This window comes from Thyridium curvatum (assembly GCF_004353045.1).
Source record: "Thyridium curvatum strain D216 chromosome Unknown NODE_9_length_649264_cov_80.371750, whole genome shotgun sequence".
NCBI lineage: Eukaryota > Fungi > Ascomycota > Sordariomycetes > Thyridiales > Thyridiaceae > Thyridium > Thyridium curvatum.
Window position 1 is genome coordinate 56,492 of NW_022156764.1, and position 15,279 is coordinate 71,770.

The 15,279-nt window shown below is 55.9% G+C and overlaps 2 protein-coding genes across 2 annotated transcripts; both read right to left on the reverse strand.

Moving 5' to 3' along the window:
* Positions 1-4,964: 4,964 nt before the first annotated feature.
* E0L32_002205 (uncharacterized protein) lies at positions 4,965-7,829 on the reverse strand (the record flags this gene model as incomplete). Its single annotated transcript, XM_031136369.1, has 3 exons — positions 4,965-6,432; positions 6,499-6,695; positions 7,251-7,829. The coding sequence occupies 3 exons, from the start codon at positions 7,827-7,829 to the stop codon at positions 4,965-4,967; spliced, it is 2,244 nt and encodes a 747-aa protein (XP_030988420.1).
* Positions 7,830-12,993: 5,164 nt separating this feature from the next.
* On the reverse strand, positions 12,994-14,990 carry E0L32_002206 (uncharacterized protein; the record flags this gene model as incomplete). Its single annotated transcript, XM_031136370.1, has 7 exons — positions 12,994-13,333; positions 13,435-13,544; positions 13,617-13,745; positions 13,814-14,521; positions 14,707-14,751; positions 14,820-14,891; positions 14,955-14,990. 7 exons carry the CDS (start codon positions 14,988-14,990, stop codon positions 12,994-12,996), a joined length of 1,440 nt encoding a protein of 479 aa, XP_030988421.1.
* Between the last annotated feature and the right edge of the window lie 289 nt (positions 14,991-15,279).

The following is a 15,279-nucleotide window of genomic DNA, read 5'->3' on the forward strand; positions in this document are numbered from 1 at the left end:
CAAGTGTTGATCAGATCAGTGCTATTTGTGTCTCGTGAAGAGGCTCGGCGTAACGCAAACACTGAAGATGGATGTTGGTCAATCCACAAATCAGGTACGAGAAGGGAGCTCGACGGGGACAAGCTCGGCAAGTGCTGAATATCACTGTCCTGGATACCCAGGCTTTTCGATGGGAGGCTGAGCTGTGACTCGCTCCTCTTTTTGTAAGACCTTTGGTTGTATAGGAGTCGGTTGAAATCAGATCGGGAACTCAGTGGACCGCAATGCCTAAGAGCTTGCTATGAGGACAGGTCCTTTCGAGTAGGGTAGGAGGACGATTGGTCGTAGAATTAAAGGGGATGAGGGTGGGAGTGGCTGCCACCATGATGTCTGGTGTTATAGGATTTTGTGTTACTTTTTGACTCAGGTGTATCTACCATGGCCTGCTGGCTCTGCCCCTTACGTAGCTGTCCTAATCCTGGACATACAGGTAGGTAGGTACCTTCTCGGAGTAACAATTACAGGAAATCTCCTAGGAGGACTATTTGTCCAGTTTCAGGACCTGGGCAGCTCTGATTCTTTCCTGTTCTACAAGCCAGCAGAAGTAGCTCTCGTGCTGCGCAAGACCGAGTGGGGGTACCGGATAGCTGCATGAAGAAGACAAGACTAAACCACCTCACATGCCAGGCTGCTGTAAGGCCAAATTGTTCTGGCCTGCATCCAAATGGGTGGATCGGGATGAACAAAATGGGTCCCACATGTTGACCGGGTTTTCGGACGCCTGAAGATCAGAGTCTGGGGCGGCGGCGGTATTGCAGGTCGAGAAGGGCGAATCAGCTCCAGATTCATAGCTGGCATCGTAGATAAGCATCAGTACCTGATACGAGGACATGACTATGGCCTTCATCAAAGGTACGGCATGGCAGAACTATTTGCCCGAGACTGTCTTGCAAGCGCAATGGAGATGCCAACAGTCACAACTACTAAGGAAGAGCTCTGTGGACAAACACTTCTTCAGCAGACTTGGCATCTCATCAAACTCCAGAGTCACACCGACAGGAACTCTGCTCTCGCATTGGCCGGCTTTGTGACGGCGATCCTGAGCCCAGAGGGGAACCAGCCCCCCTTGTCTCAGCGATCAGGCTCTGCAGGTTGAGATCAAGATACGCATGGCCGCCTGGGACGTCGCCACAGATCCACCGCCGGCCTAGATCTCCACCAACAGGCCAGGCAAATAGGACTGGGGCCGGCAGTTGAAGAACCGCCCCATTGCAGCACAGCACATCGTGGACGGCAAGGGGACAAGCGAGGAGCATGATGACAGAAGTGACAGAAAATGACAAAAGACAGAAATAGTGGAGAGCAGGCAGCACAGCAAACATGAGTTTGGCATGCCCATCCTCCAAGGGTAAGGTCGGACGGCCCTTTTACTACGTTGATCACAGATGCTGTGGGCACTCGGCCAGGGAATATGTCATTTCGAGACAGAGGCAGTAGCTTCTGAAAGGGATGTTAGGCTGGGATTGGGGGCTGACGGGTCCATTTCGTCCATCGAAAGTGCGACATCAGCAAACCCTCTAGCGGGGGACAATGTGCTGCTTTAGTGTGACCTGGGGTTCAGACAAGGGGCGCTTGTTTGCTCATTGTCTTGATGCTGCAAGTCAACGACCAGCTCAACGCTCACAATAGGGTTCTGAAGATGGAGTACTGAGGGACTGTACGGAAGAGCAAAAGCTGCCTGGCCAAGAAGAAGGAACAAACCAGGAAAAGATGTCTCCACCATGCCAGAGTTCGAGAACAATCGGCGCTCAGATACATACTGGAGACACGCCCTGGTCCTGGCTGCTTGCTGTGGGCTGCAGGTCGTGCATGATTTGCCTGCTGAGATGGAGGCCAAAAGAGGTTGGAGGACAAACCGGACAGAGGCCCAATGTGCCCCGGTGAGACCACATCCTAGACAGAACAGCTCTGCAAATGGCTCTCTGTATGGGCAGCTCCGCAGCTCGTGTGGCACGACAGCGCACTTGCTCGTGTTCCAACCAACCTTGAGGTGGACCCGGGCTCAGGGAGATGATGCTCCTTCATGAGAGACAGTCTTGGGAGGTGCTGGATCGTCGTCAAAATCCCGGAGGCATTCTCCGTGCCTGCTTGACCTTTCCTGAAGGAAAGCTTACGGAGTAGTGCAGTGACGAATGTCGAACAGGGTTCGATGAAAATGCCTGCAGTAAGGCACCTTGCCATTTGTCGGCATGCAAGACCATGAAATAAGAAAAATCTGCAGCTGAACGATTTCGGCTGTTTGCTGAAGAAAGATCCCTGTCACAGTCAGCCACCGAGCATGAGCTGGCCGGATGGCGCCCCCCAGCCTTGTCAGCAAGCTCCCCTCCATGAGGAATGCCATGGTATCCGCTGTCATATTCTTGTCCAAGATCTTGGTTGGATCTTGGGATACCTAAAATGATCGATCTGCTTCCCGCCCCTTAGTTCGGTCGAGGCGTGTTTGACCAGGATTGCTTGCAAGTCGAGACTGAGCCCTCCACAATCGAATATTGGCCCCAGCCGTAAGGATCGGCCACAACCCTGGTCTGTTTGTCTTGGAATGAAAATTTGTGAATATTGAAGACATGTGGGCAGCCTTAGACATGCCCAAAAACTAGGCTCACAATACGAACGCCCTGCCTGCATCGCGTTGACCGGGATGGGTAATTGGCCCAGATGGTGACCCGGGCCCATCAGCTCGGGCCGGTCAAGGTCATAGCCATAAGCAGGACTAGCCGAAAGAAAAGAAAGCAGTATCCGACGCCTGTATGTGAGCGATTGAGTTTGTCTTACAGGCCTAGGGGCCGGCTCACGCTTCCCCGGCGGATGTACGATTATGGGCCCCTACACAGGATGCGTGCGTGTCAAGTTGCAGAGGCGTGTGTTCTCGTTCCGAACTACGCAGAAGTGCCCAGGGAGACTGTTCCGTCAGCCATGAATACTGCTACTTCGTACTTGACCATCAAGGTTGGCCCCATGGGTGACGTGCGACGCTGGGCACAAGATGTTGCCCTCAATGACATCTGGAGTTGTAGATCACGGGAACTAAAAGGACGATTATGTTTCGAGATCGAGACTGTGCTCTCTGAAATCCCCCCCCCCCCCCCCCCCCCCCCCACTGTCCTCAAAGTGTTGAGGATGTTGAACAGGTGCGCCCGTGCTCTCGAAGAGCACAGGTGGCAAAAGGAAGAGTGGCTTTGTCAAGCAGAGGGAGCGTCTCGACGGAGATTTACGGACACAACTCGCCCACTGCGGCTACTTGCAGAAGAAAAGTCACACGGCCCACCGCCCGCTGTCAAATAATTCGGTGGCTACGCGATATTTCATTGGGCGGCCCTCGGATTCGAGGCATGGGACCCTTGGGGGAGAGCTGCAGCACCTCGTTGTTTACCCCTCCTCCATCGAGATCGTTCCCTTGTATGCTTCTAGACGATTGCATGGATGTCCGTAGTCGTTTCTTACCCGGCTTGCAGGACGGGGATGACGGCAGCCCTCCCAAATCCCTCCACATCATATGCAATTTGTCGATTAGAGTAGGAGTAGGCCGCGAACAGACCGCCCACAGAGAGGAATGGCCCAGCAGAAGTGTTCAAGGACCCCAAGATTATCGGAGCTCGCCGGCGTCATTCGTCAATGAGGTCACTGCATGTCACACAGTGACAAGCATTTCGTGGAAAATTGTCAACATTTCACACCGTCCATCCTCGAAGATGACGGGAGAGCGTCCTTTGCGGCACTGTCTCACTTGTACTTGGCCCGTTTAGTCCTTATCAAAACGGTGGTGTAGATCATGACCAATGGGAAGGGTTGAATGTCAATCTGATGATGGCATGGTCTTCAATGTTGCCCAATGTACGATAAAAGAACACTATCCCGATACCTCGCAGAAACTGCTATCCGTCCCCGGTCACACCGTGTTCCCAAGGAACTTTCCGCAATAGACTGCACGCCAAACTAGGTCCACGCCGGGTGAGGGACCTTTCCGCTGCATGTAATATGCAGTCCACTCCTTCCATGCTGTGTCCTATACAGAGGTGACCCGGCTGCGTCTGCACATGTGCCGGACATGGCCGTCGGAAGCAAAAAGCCACTTTACAAGGAAGCCGCATCCTGAAACACATCCCTGAACGAGGAAACTTTTCTCGGATTTCTGTCATAAATGACATTATGCCGGAGAGAGGGTCTGAGACAAACTTGTTGAGAGCAGAGACACAAATGCAACCGGGTCGAGTTGCCTGGCTTGCACAATAAGAAGGAAGCAGCAAACCAATGGCCCCTTGGACGGAGGTCTCAACCAGGCCGGGTGGACACGTTCAAGGGGCGAACCGCGGCTGGCGACTTTCAACAGGCCTCTCTGACGGCGGCTTGCGGCTTCAAGGATCGTTGCAGGAGCCACGTGCCTTTGAATTCCGCTTTCTGACCCCTGTCGAGGTCCGGTGACGATCGATATCCTAGTAGCCAACGAGGTCGACAAGGATGAATACGATTGACAAACTTACCCGTCTTGTGAGCATGGATGAGGCGAAAACGGCATAGAGGGAGGCTTCGTGCAGGATGAAGCGACGGCGGTCACGCAAGGCATCGAAGTTTGGCTGTCTGCAGGAACGTACAGCCAAGGGTGTTCGGCCATGCTGTCCGCGAATCAAGCTTCCCAGGTAGGATGTTGTTAGTTGAAAGGAATGGGATGGAAAGGGCAGAAGGGTTTAGGGTTCCGTGTCTGGTCCGAGTAAACATGGTGATCAGGACTGGATGGAGCAGCACCGAGAAGATCCTTTCTAAGGTCGCTATGGACCTGAAGGCAGCATTCCTGGGGATCCGTGTAAGAGGAGAGCAGAAAGATGCAATGAACCAAAGAGTAGTGAAGCAAGTGATGAAAAACAAGACATGCAACATGATTTTGTATCATTTTGCAATGGGTATCTAATAGCACAGCCCCAGCGGTGCCGTCACCTCCGTCTATAATCATCCTGCCGGCCTCTGTCCCGGCCCCCATCGCGATCGCGGTCCCGTCTGTCCCGATCTCGGCCCCCTCCACCACCGCGTGGCCGGTCATCCCAGTATCGATCCCTGTCCCTCCTCGGACTCCGGCTCCGCCTCCTGTCACGGTGGTCCCAGTCTCTGTCTCTAGGCCGGTCCTTCCCGCCTTCCCACCTGTCGTCTCCCCTCCTCCCATTCCGCTCGTCTCCGGCGCGACCCCCATCCTTCCCGCCGCGCTCAATCCCGCCCCGCCCGCCGTCACCCCCTCTTTCCTCTTCCCTCCGCGCCGCCGGCGCAGGCCCGCTCCGCTCGTGCCGCCCCCGCATCTCCTCCGCGCCGTACACCATATCGTAGTCCCCGCGCCTGTCGCCGTCGCCCTCGTCGTCCTCCTCCCGATATTTGCGCCACTTCTCCAGCTCCCTGACGCCCCCCCACCCGCCCTTGCCCTTCCCACCGTTCGCCTGCCGCCTGCGCTTGCTGTTGGTGTCGCTCCGCCACGCGTCGCTCAGCTTGCTCACGCTCTGGCTGAAGTCGACGTGGATGCGGCGGTCGTCGATCAGCACGCCTTGCATCTTGAAGTAGGCCTGCTCGCAGGCGGCCTTGTCCTCGTACTCGACAAAGGCGTACTGCAGGCTGTCGCCCGTCTTGGCGTCGCGGATGACCTCGCACGACAGGATCTTGCCGAAGCGGCTGAAGATGAGCTCGAGGTCGGCGTCCTGCGTGACGGGGTTGAGCTTGCACACGAAGAGCACGTTCTCGGGCGGCTTGACCTCGGCGAAGGGCAGGTCGCCCATCATCTCGAGCGTCAGGGCCTGGGCGCGGGCCTCGCGCTCGCGGCGATCCCGCTCCGCCTTGTCGCCGGCCTCCTCGTCGCCCTCGTCCTCGCCCAGCCTCTCGCCCTCGTCCTCGGCGATGCGCACCGTCGCGAGCTGCGCCTTGGAGGGCGGGGGGGAGGCGTCGGGCTCGCGCAGGCCGTCCGGGTCCGGGTAGGGGTCGTCGAGGACGACGGTGTGCTTGATGCGGATGTCGACGAGCGGGTGGCCCTGGGGGTCGACGATGGCGTCGTTGATCTTCTCGAGGGCGTCGAAGCCCTCGACGACCTTGCCGAAGATGGCGGCGCGGCCGTCGAGGTAGTCGGTGTTGTCGCCGAGGGTGACGATGAACTGGGACCCGGCGAGGCGGGTGTCCGGGTCGGACGGGTGCGGCGCCGTGGCCATGCTCACGGTGCCGCGCTCGAGGTGCTTGAGCTTCGGGTGGAAGAAGGCCGGGAAGGTGCGCTTGGCCGGGTCGGAGGAGAGGAGGCCCCAGATACTGGAGCCGCCGTCGGACTCGGCGGAGAGGGGCCCGAGGGGGTCGCCGGTCTGGAAGGAGAAGGACTTTTGGACGGTGTGGATGGGGGAGAAGTTGTAGTATTTGACCTTGCATAGCTTGAGGAAGCTGTTTTCGGCTACAGGTTAGCATGGGTAAGTTGATATGGCTGGATGGGTTATAGACAGGACGTACTTTTCGCAAAGTTTGGGCGCGTAGTCGACCAGCAGGTCGATGACAATGTCACCCGCGCTGGTCTCGAGGAGGACAGACATCTTGGCGCCTTGGGAGAACAGAGGAACCAAGCTGAGACTGCCTTGCTGCCCCGTCGCAGTATTGGTGATGTTTTGCGTCGTCGAGCTTGGTGGTGGTGAAAAGTCGCGACTGAGGCTCTGCAGGTGATGTCAGTTGGCGAGGTTGGGAGTTTTTGGGGCCGGGTTTAGTGGGGCGAAACGGTCAAAGATTGTGCTTATCGGGTGCCTTCCAGGGGATCCATGGATTACATTGAATCTTGAAGCCGCCTGGACTGTATTTTATTTTCACTCATGTTTAATAGACGGAGGCAGATTCTGAAGAAGAATAGTGATGGATTAATTTCAATATTATGTATGGATAATGTCATCATCTCATGATCATCAGTGATCCCAGTTTTCCCAAACCAGCGCCATCCAGGTAGGCGTACAAAAGACAGTGGTTGCCCGCGCTGTGTATCTTACAATGCCAACTTACTGCTTCCGTCTCTTGCCCTCGGCCCACAGCGTGAGCCAGGGCGAAGCAGAAGCTTGTTATTCCAATCCCAGTCCGGATCCAAATGATGACCGCTAAACTCGGTAGGTTCCTGATCCCACTTTGGTGGCTTTTGCTCCGGCATTTTGCTCTTCCTCCTTTCACCTCTCAATCCTCGCCGTCTCCTCTCCGGATCACGAGCTCCTCCGCCGCCGGTTCACGCGCAGCTCCTTCTCCGTGTCCATGAGCCGGCACTGCACCCACATCCGGAAGCAGCGGTCGTTGCGCACCGTCTCGCAGTTGAGCAGCTCCGTCAGCGTGCGCTTGATGCCCTCGTTGACGTCAAACAGCCGCGCCTCCTCGTCCGCGACCTCCTGCAGCGTCGCCTCGTCCAACACCCCCGCCGCCGTCGACGACCGGTGCAGGCACACGCCGCCGGGACCGCCGACCACGGCCTTGGGCGCGGGCAGCGAGGACCGCCGCCGCTGGTGGTTGCGCGTCCGCGTCGCCGCCGGCGTCGTGGCCGAGGGCATGGCGGGAGATGTGCTGTAGGGGGCGGGCAGGTCGGGCGGAGAGGCGGAGAAGGAGCCGCGGGTCGGCGAGCCGGCGAGGGAGCTGGAGCCAGTCGTCGTGACGGCGGTCGGGGAGCAGCAGGCGCCGAGGGGCCGGAGCTGCTCGAGGTGCTGCTGCAGGGACTCGTGCTGCTCGCGGAGCAGGAGGTACTTGCGGAGGGCCAGGTTGGTGTTGTGGTGCAGGTCCGTCAGGGGGTCCGGCAGCATGTACGACGTCGGTGAGTCCATTGTTGCCAACGGTTTTGGTAATCGCGTTTGCAGAGTGTGCGGTGCGGTTGCGAGTATTGTCGAGACCATCGGATGGTCTTGAGCGGATATGTACGGGATCGAAACCCTTTTTTTACTCTGTCTCTACCAGGCTCGTGGTTGGGAGCCGGACAATCTGAACCGAGTAGGAGTTGGGAGGCTTGGTGAACCTGGCAACTTGGTTGTCTGTCTATTGTGATCCTTTGGGAATGTATTGATCGTGAATGCTGTTGTGTTGGTAGAACTCGAGTGGTCTTGAGACTAAGTTCGAGAGATTGTTCGACTTGTAATCTCGGTTCCTTGAAATGATAGAGGAGTAGAAATTGGAAAGGTAGGCAGGCAGGTAGGTAGGGGGAGCTCCGGGGTAGAGATAAGGTGATATAACAAACTTATCAAGGAGGACCCGGGCTATCCAGGGGTTTGATGGATGGATGGGTGGACCAGGGGACAGCGGCAAGAGGGGAAAGTTGTGGAGATTACAGTCCTCGTAGCGGGCGTTATTCCCACAGGGTTGTCGCTAATGAGGAACAGCAGTAGTCACGCTGAGAGGAATTGAGGCACTGCCGGATGGGAATGGCGCCAGGAGGGCTGGAATTGCGTGAGTGCGTTCCGTTGCTGGTCCGAGGGAATAGGCAGGTAATGTGTATGGGGTGCAGTAGCTGGAAATCCCTGGAAAGCGGGGATAGTGAATTTGTGGTATGTAATAGAGGCGAGAAGAGGCGAGACAGTGTTCAGTCCCATCACACCTCTGTGAAGCAAATCGAAAAAAGAGACCTTCCGTGATGGCGCGAAGCCAAAACTCTGCGGGAGTGGCGGCGGGAGGGCCAATTGGACCTGGTGGTGGTGTGTGGTGGTGGTGGTGGTGCGGATTGTGTCGGTCGCGATCTTGTAAGAGACAACCCGGGATCGTAAGATACGATGGGTGATACCGGACGAGCGCCGGACGGGAGATGTCTCGGCGGGCTGGGTCCCGGTAAAAGAGGATGCAGGTCTGCAAAGTGCAGCAGGACAGGGTATGCCGTGAATTGCCTGCTTCGGTCGTAGAGCAGGCAAAGATAACCGAAGGGGTAGATGGTGATATTTAAACCAGACAGACAGGACGACCAGCAAGAAGTCGTTGACAATAGGTACAACCGTCGTGCAGCAGGACCAGTACTGTCAACGTCGAGTCGTGACAGGCAGTGGATGGGGTGTTTCTGGTCTGGTCTGGTTCGGTGCTTGGCCCTTTGCTAGCTGGGCCGATCCACCGCAGAGACAAGACCGGCTCCAAAATAGACTTTGGATCCGCCAAGTCCTTCAACTGGCGCTACCAAGAGCTGGCCTGGGAAGTCCAGAACCTTTGAGCAGCGCTGCGAGACGCCCAAAAGGGGAGTAGTCGGTCGCGACTCGGGAGGGGGAGGAGCACGCTTCCAGACTGATGCAACTCTATCCGGATAAGCGCCAACACTACCTGTCTCGCTGGATGGCTCGACTCGTTTTGATGGTGGCGGTATGGTATGGCCCGCCTGGATAATGCCGTCAATCTCCAGTGGTTACTCCGTAATATTGACGCAGAAATATGATGGAGATGGAGGGTTGCTGTCAGCCAGTGGCACAGAATGAAATGGCTGTCGAGTGGTATCGACTGAATAATTGCACTTTTGGAGGAGGTTGCTTCGTCTCGGCACCGGCCAGAAAGTGGTGAATGTCAAAAGGGCGTTTCTCGGGGAGAACTGCTCCGTTGGGCAGTTCTTCTGTGCACGATAACGTTACCTGCTTGTGTGGACGGCAGATGCACCAAAAATATCTCTTAGGCGTTTGAAGTCAAAACAGAATAGACGTGATGCAGTTACTAAGAGCCACAAGAGTTTAATCGAACCAGCATACTTTTGTTTTGCGCGGCTCTTCTTATATGTCATGAGCGATTTAGAGATAACGACAATCCATTTTGTGTGTTCCGTTGGGGCAGACTTCCAAGGCAGTGACAGCTTCCCCATCATCCATCCCCCGTCCAGCGAGATGGGAATCTCCCGATCTGGCTGCGGTTTCAACGATCGAGGAAGAAACGGTGGGCCTCCACGGTGTGTCACCGCCCGCAGCCACACACAGAGCACCAAGGCCAGCGTTGGTTATTCCACCCACCGTCTGTCCCTGCGCACTGTGTCCAAGAGACCAAGAGAGTCCAAGAGAGTCCAAGAGACAGATGTGACGTCGCGCAGCCACACCTCCCCAGGATCTGCCTGCTGGCACTCATCAGGCGGTCCACTCGACGATGGGCCGCTAAAACGCAATTCCAGCATTTTGGGACACCCTACTTTGCTGGCAAGGGATGCAATCAGCATGCTAGCATGGACCGGTCAACAGCAGCAAAGGCATGGCGAGGCCTAGGCAAGGCATCGCGACTGGCACCGGTCCAATAGTCACTTCACGCCAATGCGCTGTCATCGTCAGCAACCCCAACATGATCAAACCTTTGGTTGGAACTTGTCTCTGTGCTGTGGAGGGGCCAGAATGCCCATTTCGTCACCTCAGCCACACCTAGCTTGGCACTCGCACTGTGTTGCTCACACGGGTTCCTTGGACACCAGCGGGCTTGGTCAGTCAGGCCAGCTATCACGCAACCTCCAGGATCACGTATCAGTCTGATTAGCTACAGCGGCTTGAGTGGCTACCTGGCATGGGCATTGTCCATCGACGGATCCTGCCGCATTGGGCATTTCGAAACCCCCTCTCCCGCTCGTTAGCGAGGGGCACCGTCATCACGTTCTACTTGTAGAGACGGAGAAGCTTTCGACGACCTGGTGCTTGCAGCGGTTGCGTGGCTAGGCGTTTTGCCCTCCCTGTGCTCGCCAAACCCCAGCGCTTGTCCCTCGTCATCGACGATTGCTACGACCGCCTTTTGGCAGATCACGTAGCCGACTTCCGTGAAACGCACCCAGAAGTGCCAGGCAAGCATGGACATGGATCAAACGCCCAAACTTCCCCAGATGAACCGGACGTCTGCTCCGGCCGCCGGGAACGGGAGCCAGGGTATCAACATGGATGTTCGATGGGGATCCGTCTTGATCGACACCGTCTTACGTATTTGGGACATGAAAGCAACCTCTCGGATGCCGTACCTGCAGCGTTCTCTCCGTTTATATTTCTGGGGAATCTGTAAAGAAGATCATGCTCCTTCCATTTCTCTGGCGGCGCATGGTTCTGTCTCGACTTGACAACGCAACCGTCTTTGACTGATGCCATGATTGACAGATTGACAGGCTGTGAGGACCATGTGCTTGCTGGGATCCCGCTGTTTCCACACTTACAAGCCCCCAAGTTTCGTTTCCTCGCAAAAGCAATGCGCCACCTATGACTTCATACGCCGTTGCAACCACCCACCATGCCAGTGATCTTGTACTTCGGCTAAGAGTGATTGATTTGATCTACGAAACCTGGGCACTGCTCGGCAGCTCCAGCAACCGTTCAGGCCAGACACGCTCGCAAGCCGTTGGGCACACGTTTCTCCCCAAGCTCCCCTTACCCGTCACCGCTTTCTCAGCCCGTCTGCAAGATATCTGCAGGCAGGGATCCTCACCCGGGTCACAGGACTGGAAGCTGCATTTCACCCCAGCTCGCCGGGCCTACCTGCCAGTAATCGAAGAGATCGGGAGGGGTTCACTGTTATCGGGCACGCCAGCTTCATCAATCAATTGCTATCAATCCTGCCAAGCTGCCAAGTTTTTTATCCTCTCTGGGCTTGCACGACAGGAAGGCTGCTTTTCCTTCGCCTGCACCAACGGGCTGCTGATTCGTAGCAATTGGTAGACACCTTCTTCTCGAACCGGCCAATGTCTTCGTCTTACCAGGCCCTTTACTGCCCGCCCACCAAGGAGCTGTGGCGCGAGATTTACGTAACCAGAGCCGACGGAGCGATCGAAAGCAACCTGACGGCGACCGCCAATACTCTTCCCGGGAGACGGTCATGCCCCTCGTTCGTGATAGGTCCGTCGCCCTCACTTGCTCACTCACTCAACTGCATCAAGGCATTACCTGCCGTCGAATCGCGTGGCTTCATGCTGCTCTCACCAAGAGCCTCCAGGGCCCGCCTGTTTGCTTCGGGTGGACTTTCTAGAAGGTAATGTACGTAGCAGCGCTAAAACTTCGTACAGGCAGGGAGGATGGGTGCTAGGCTCGTCACGGCTTGGCGGCGTCCTTTTGCACTCCACAATGGACCTGTCAAGTCGAGGCCCCTCTCACACACTGCTGCTGTTGTCCTGTCACTCACACCACGCGAATGCCCCCGACTCATGCACTTGTCTCATTCCTCGCGCTGGCGGGGGAGAGCTAGGTACGGCCACGAGGATTCTGTTCTATGTCTGAGACGAAGAGACGACACTCTGACGGCAACCTTCGGCAGCTCAAGACTTTCTTCCCTTACTCTGTGCTTCAAGATGACGATACCCTGGTGTAAGAGTATCTCTGCCGCCCCCCGAATCAACCTCAAGTAAGTGATCGGCGTAAGCTGCAGCGGTAGCCTCTGGGAGCACTGGCAATTGATTGGAAACCACTGTGGAAAATGCAACACCACAGCAAAATGAGGGTTGCAACCCGGACTAATCTGGCATACACATACACCACCCAGACAAGCCGGCTGTTCTGTTTCTCCTGCTCACTGGTGAGACTTTCTGTAAAATCCTTTTGCGCTATACCTATCGCAATGTGACAGCAAAAGTGGTGCTATACGCATGGCAGCCACAGCTAGGCAGTGCCGCTTCGATGCTTAATGACTCGCGAGTCGCGCCCACGAAAGTGCTTAATCCCTCAAGCGCCAGGCACCCGGCCTACCCGTCCGTCCGATGGAGGCCGGCAAGCCTGGAGACAGCTACCTATTCAATGCTACTGAGTAGCTTTCAATGCCCGCGCCTGTTTGTCTGATGCTAGATGCTATCACGAATCGTCTTCACCTTGTCCCCCAACCGCGACTTTTCGCAAAAGGGGCCTTACTCGCCCTCAATCCACAATGGTTCGTTAGATATCCACAAAGGGACACACACATAAGACACAAGAAACACGTGGTGGAACTGCTTGGCAAGCGTGATACGATGCAGGAACCGTAGTCCTCGGAGCTCCAACTCCTGGGTCGACTTGAAAGGCACAGTCCACCGGGATACCCGATTTCCCGATTTCACGCCGCTAGCACGGCAGTCAGCATCGTCCCAAGACTGTCCAGACCAGCCTGCCATCTATCTAGTCCTGCACTCTGAGACAAGTGATACGACGCTCCGCTCAAGCCCGTGCTGGCACCCTTGCCGCCGTGCAGCGCAGCCGTCAGCTCCCCGATCGTCGACACATCTCTCTCCCCGCGGCCCGCCTGCTCTGTGCTGTACGCGCGCTCCCATTCTCCCCTGCTCCTCGCTTCCCAGAGGCTGCGGCTGCTGGGCAGCGGGATGTTGTGCGGCCGGTTGACCGGGTTGGCGCCGCCAGGGTTGATGGCGATGGCGACGAGCCAGCAGGCTACGAGAACCCTGTTCGTGTTGTCCCGCTACAAGTCAGCACACCTTCTTGTGTGCACAAATGATAGGAAACTTCTGGACTCTAGGAAATAGGAAATAGGGGTAATACTGACCTCCGACGAGTCCTTTCAAAGATCCACTGTTCCCAGGTTGGTCGTGTCGGCTGTAGCTGCACGGGCTGACAAGTCCCGGGTGAGGCTTCGATGCATCTGCGTAACAGTTTCTATAGACAGGTCAGCAGAGCGATCTTCTACTAGCACACGGGCAGGGCCACGGGACGAAGAGGCTGACTTACATTCATGGTTCTGTACTTGCACTGGTCACCGGCGAACGAGCTGCGGCCCCGAGTGGTAAGCTGAATGATGATATATACCAGCATGGCTTGCAAGGTCGCCAGCCCTTCGCCCGTAGAGAACTGTTCCATCTATGCAACACTTGCAGTCAGTCTAAGACAGGCCCGGGACAACGGCAGAGTGAGGGCCCAATGCTCACCTTAGCTATATGTCGGTGGTGCTCGCTCTCCATTGAGCGCCACAGAAACGGATCCGTGTTCTCTGTCCGCGAGGAGAACACTTGTGCGATTCCGATGGAGGCTGCCAGTGGCTCCAGGGGCGCAAAGGCCATCGACTCGATGATGTCGCCCTCCTGGCGGCCGTCGAAGTGCAGTCCGCACCCGAGAGGGTGGACGAACGGGGGCAGGGTGTCCACCGTGGTCATCATGCGAGGGTACGAGGTAATGAATGTCGTGATGAGGCGGAGACAACCTTCGGCAAGCATACCACCAGGCATCTCTGCGTGACAGCGTATGAGCCCATCGGCATCGTTGGGTTCCAACGCTATAAGAGCTGCTGGCTGGTACAGACATAGCGAAGACTCGAACGGAAGGAATGATGTGCTGAGTCCTATTTGAATTAAGCCCTGGTCCAAATGCTGCAACGAAGTTGAGGACTCCTCGTCTATACTTGATGTTAGTAGAGACAAGAAAGTATCAGTCTTGTCAGCAACCGATGCCGTATAAGTATCCAGCTCATTTGAGAGATCATCAGTCGTGAACATTGCCATGCTGGGAGGTATCAAGCGATCATCATCCTGTGGCATAGACGAAGCAGCCTCGGCAAAGTTTGACCGAGCAGCACCGCAATCAAGTATCGGAGTTGGTACGCCGGTGAACTTGGCATCGTACTCACAAATTCCAAGCCTCTTCACGCAACGCGAGCAAGGTAGTTTGTGGTCACACTTGCTCTTGCTCTTGCTACATGACTTGCAGGCTCTAGGTCGCGATACCCTCCCGCACCGTCCATATGGCTGATACCGTAGGAAAGGAGGCCGTTGAACCCAGCTACGGTAACCCCAGTGATAAACCAGATGGAGAGGCGTTGCTGTACCTCAAATGTTCGGTACCAAGAGGTGACGATGAATGCACAGACGGGCTTGGTAGTTGGGGTCAGTTAGTCCAAATACCCCGAGCATCAGAATCAAGATGCGTACCTAGACTCACATTAAGACCCCCTTCAAAGAGGCCAAGAATGACCCTGACAGCGTACAGCTGACCATGTGTCTGGACAAAGCCCTAGGACATAGCAGCGACCCCCCAGAACAGGGCCAAGAAACCCAGGTACTTCCGGGCTCCAACCCTCTTTGCAATAATGTTGGCTGGTAACTTGGCCATGACATAGGTCAGGAAGAAAATGAGCAAGACAATTAAGTACTAGTTGCTCATAAGCTAGAGGTCCCTAGCCATTCCTACAACCTTAGCAGTACTAATAGTCAGACGATCAATCTACGAGATAGAATAGAGTATATAGAGCATAGGAAGAATATAAAGATCTGTCTTACACAATATCCTCTTCTCCTTTCTGTGGGCCTCAATATCAAGTGTGTGTAGATATCCTTCTCCCACCAACTCTGGGGCCTCCTTAAGGTCATTGATTGACATGGCGGGCAGTCCGAGAATGCGA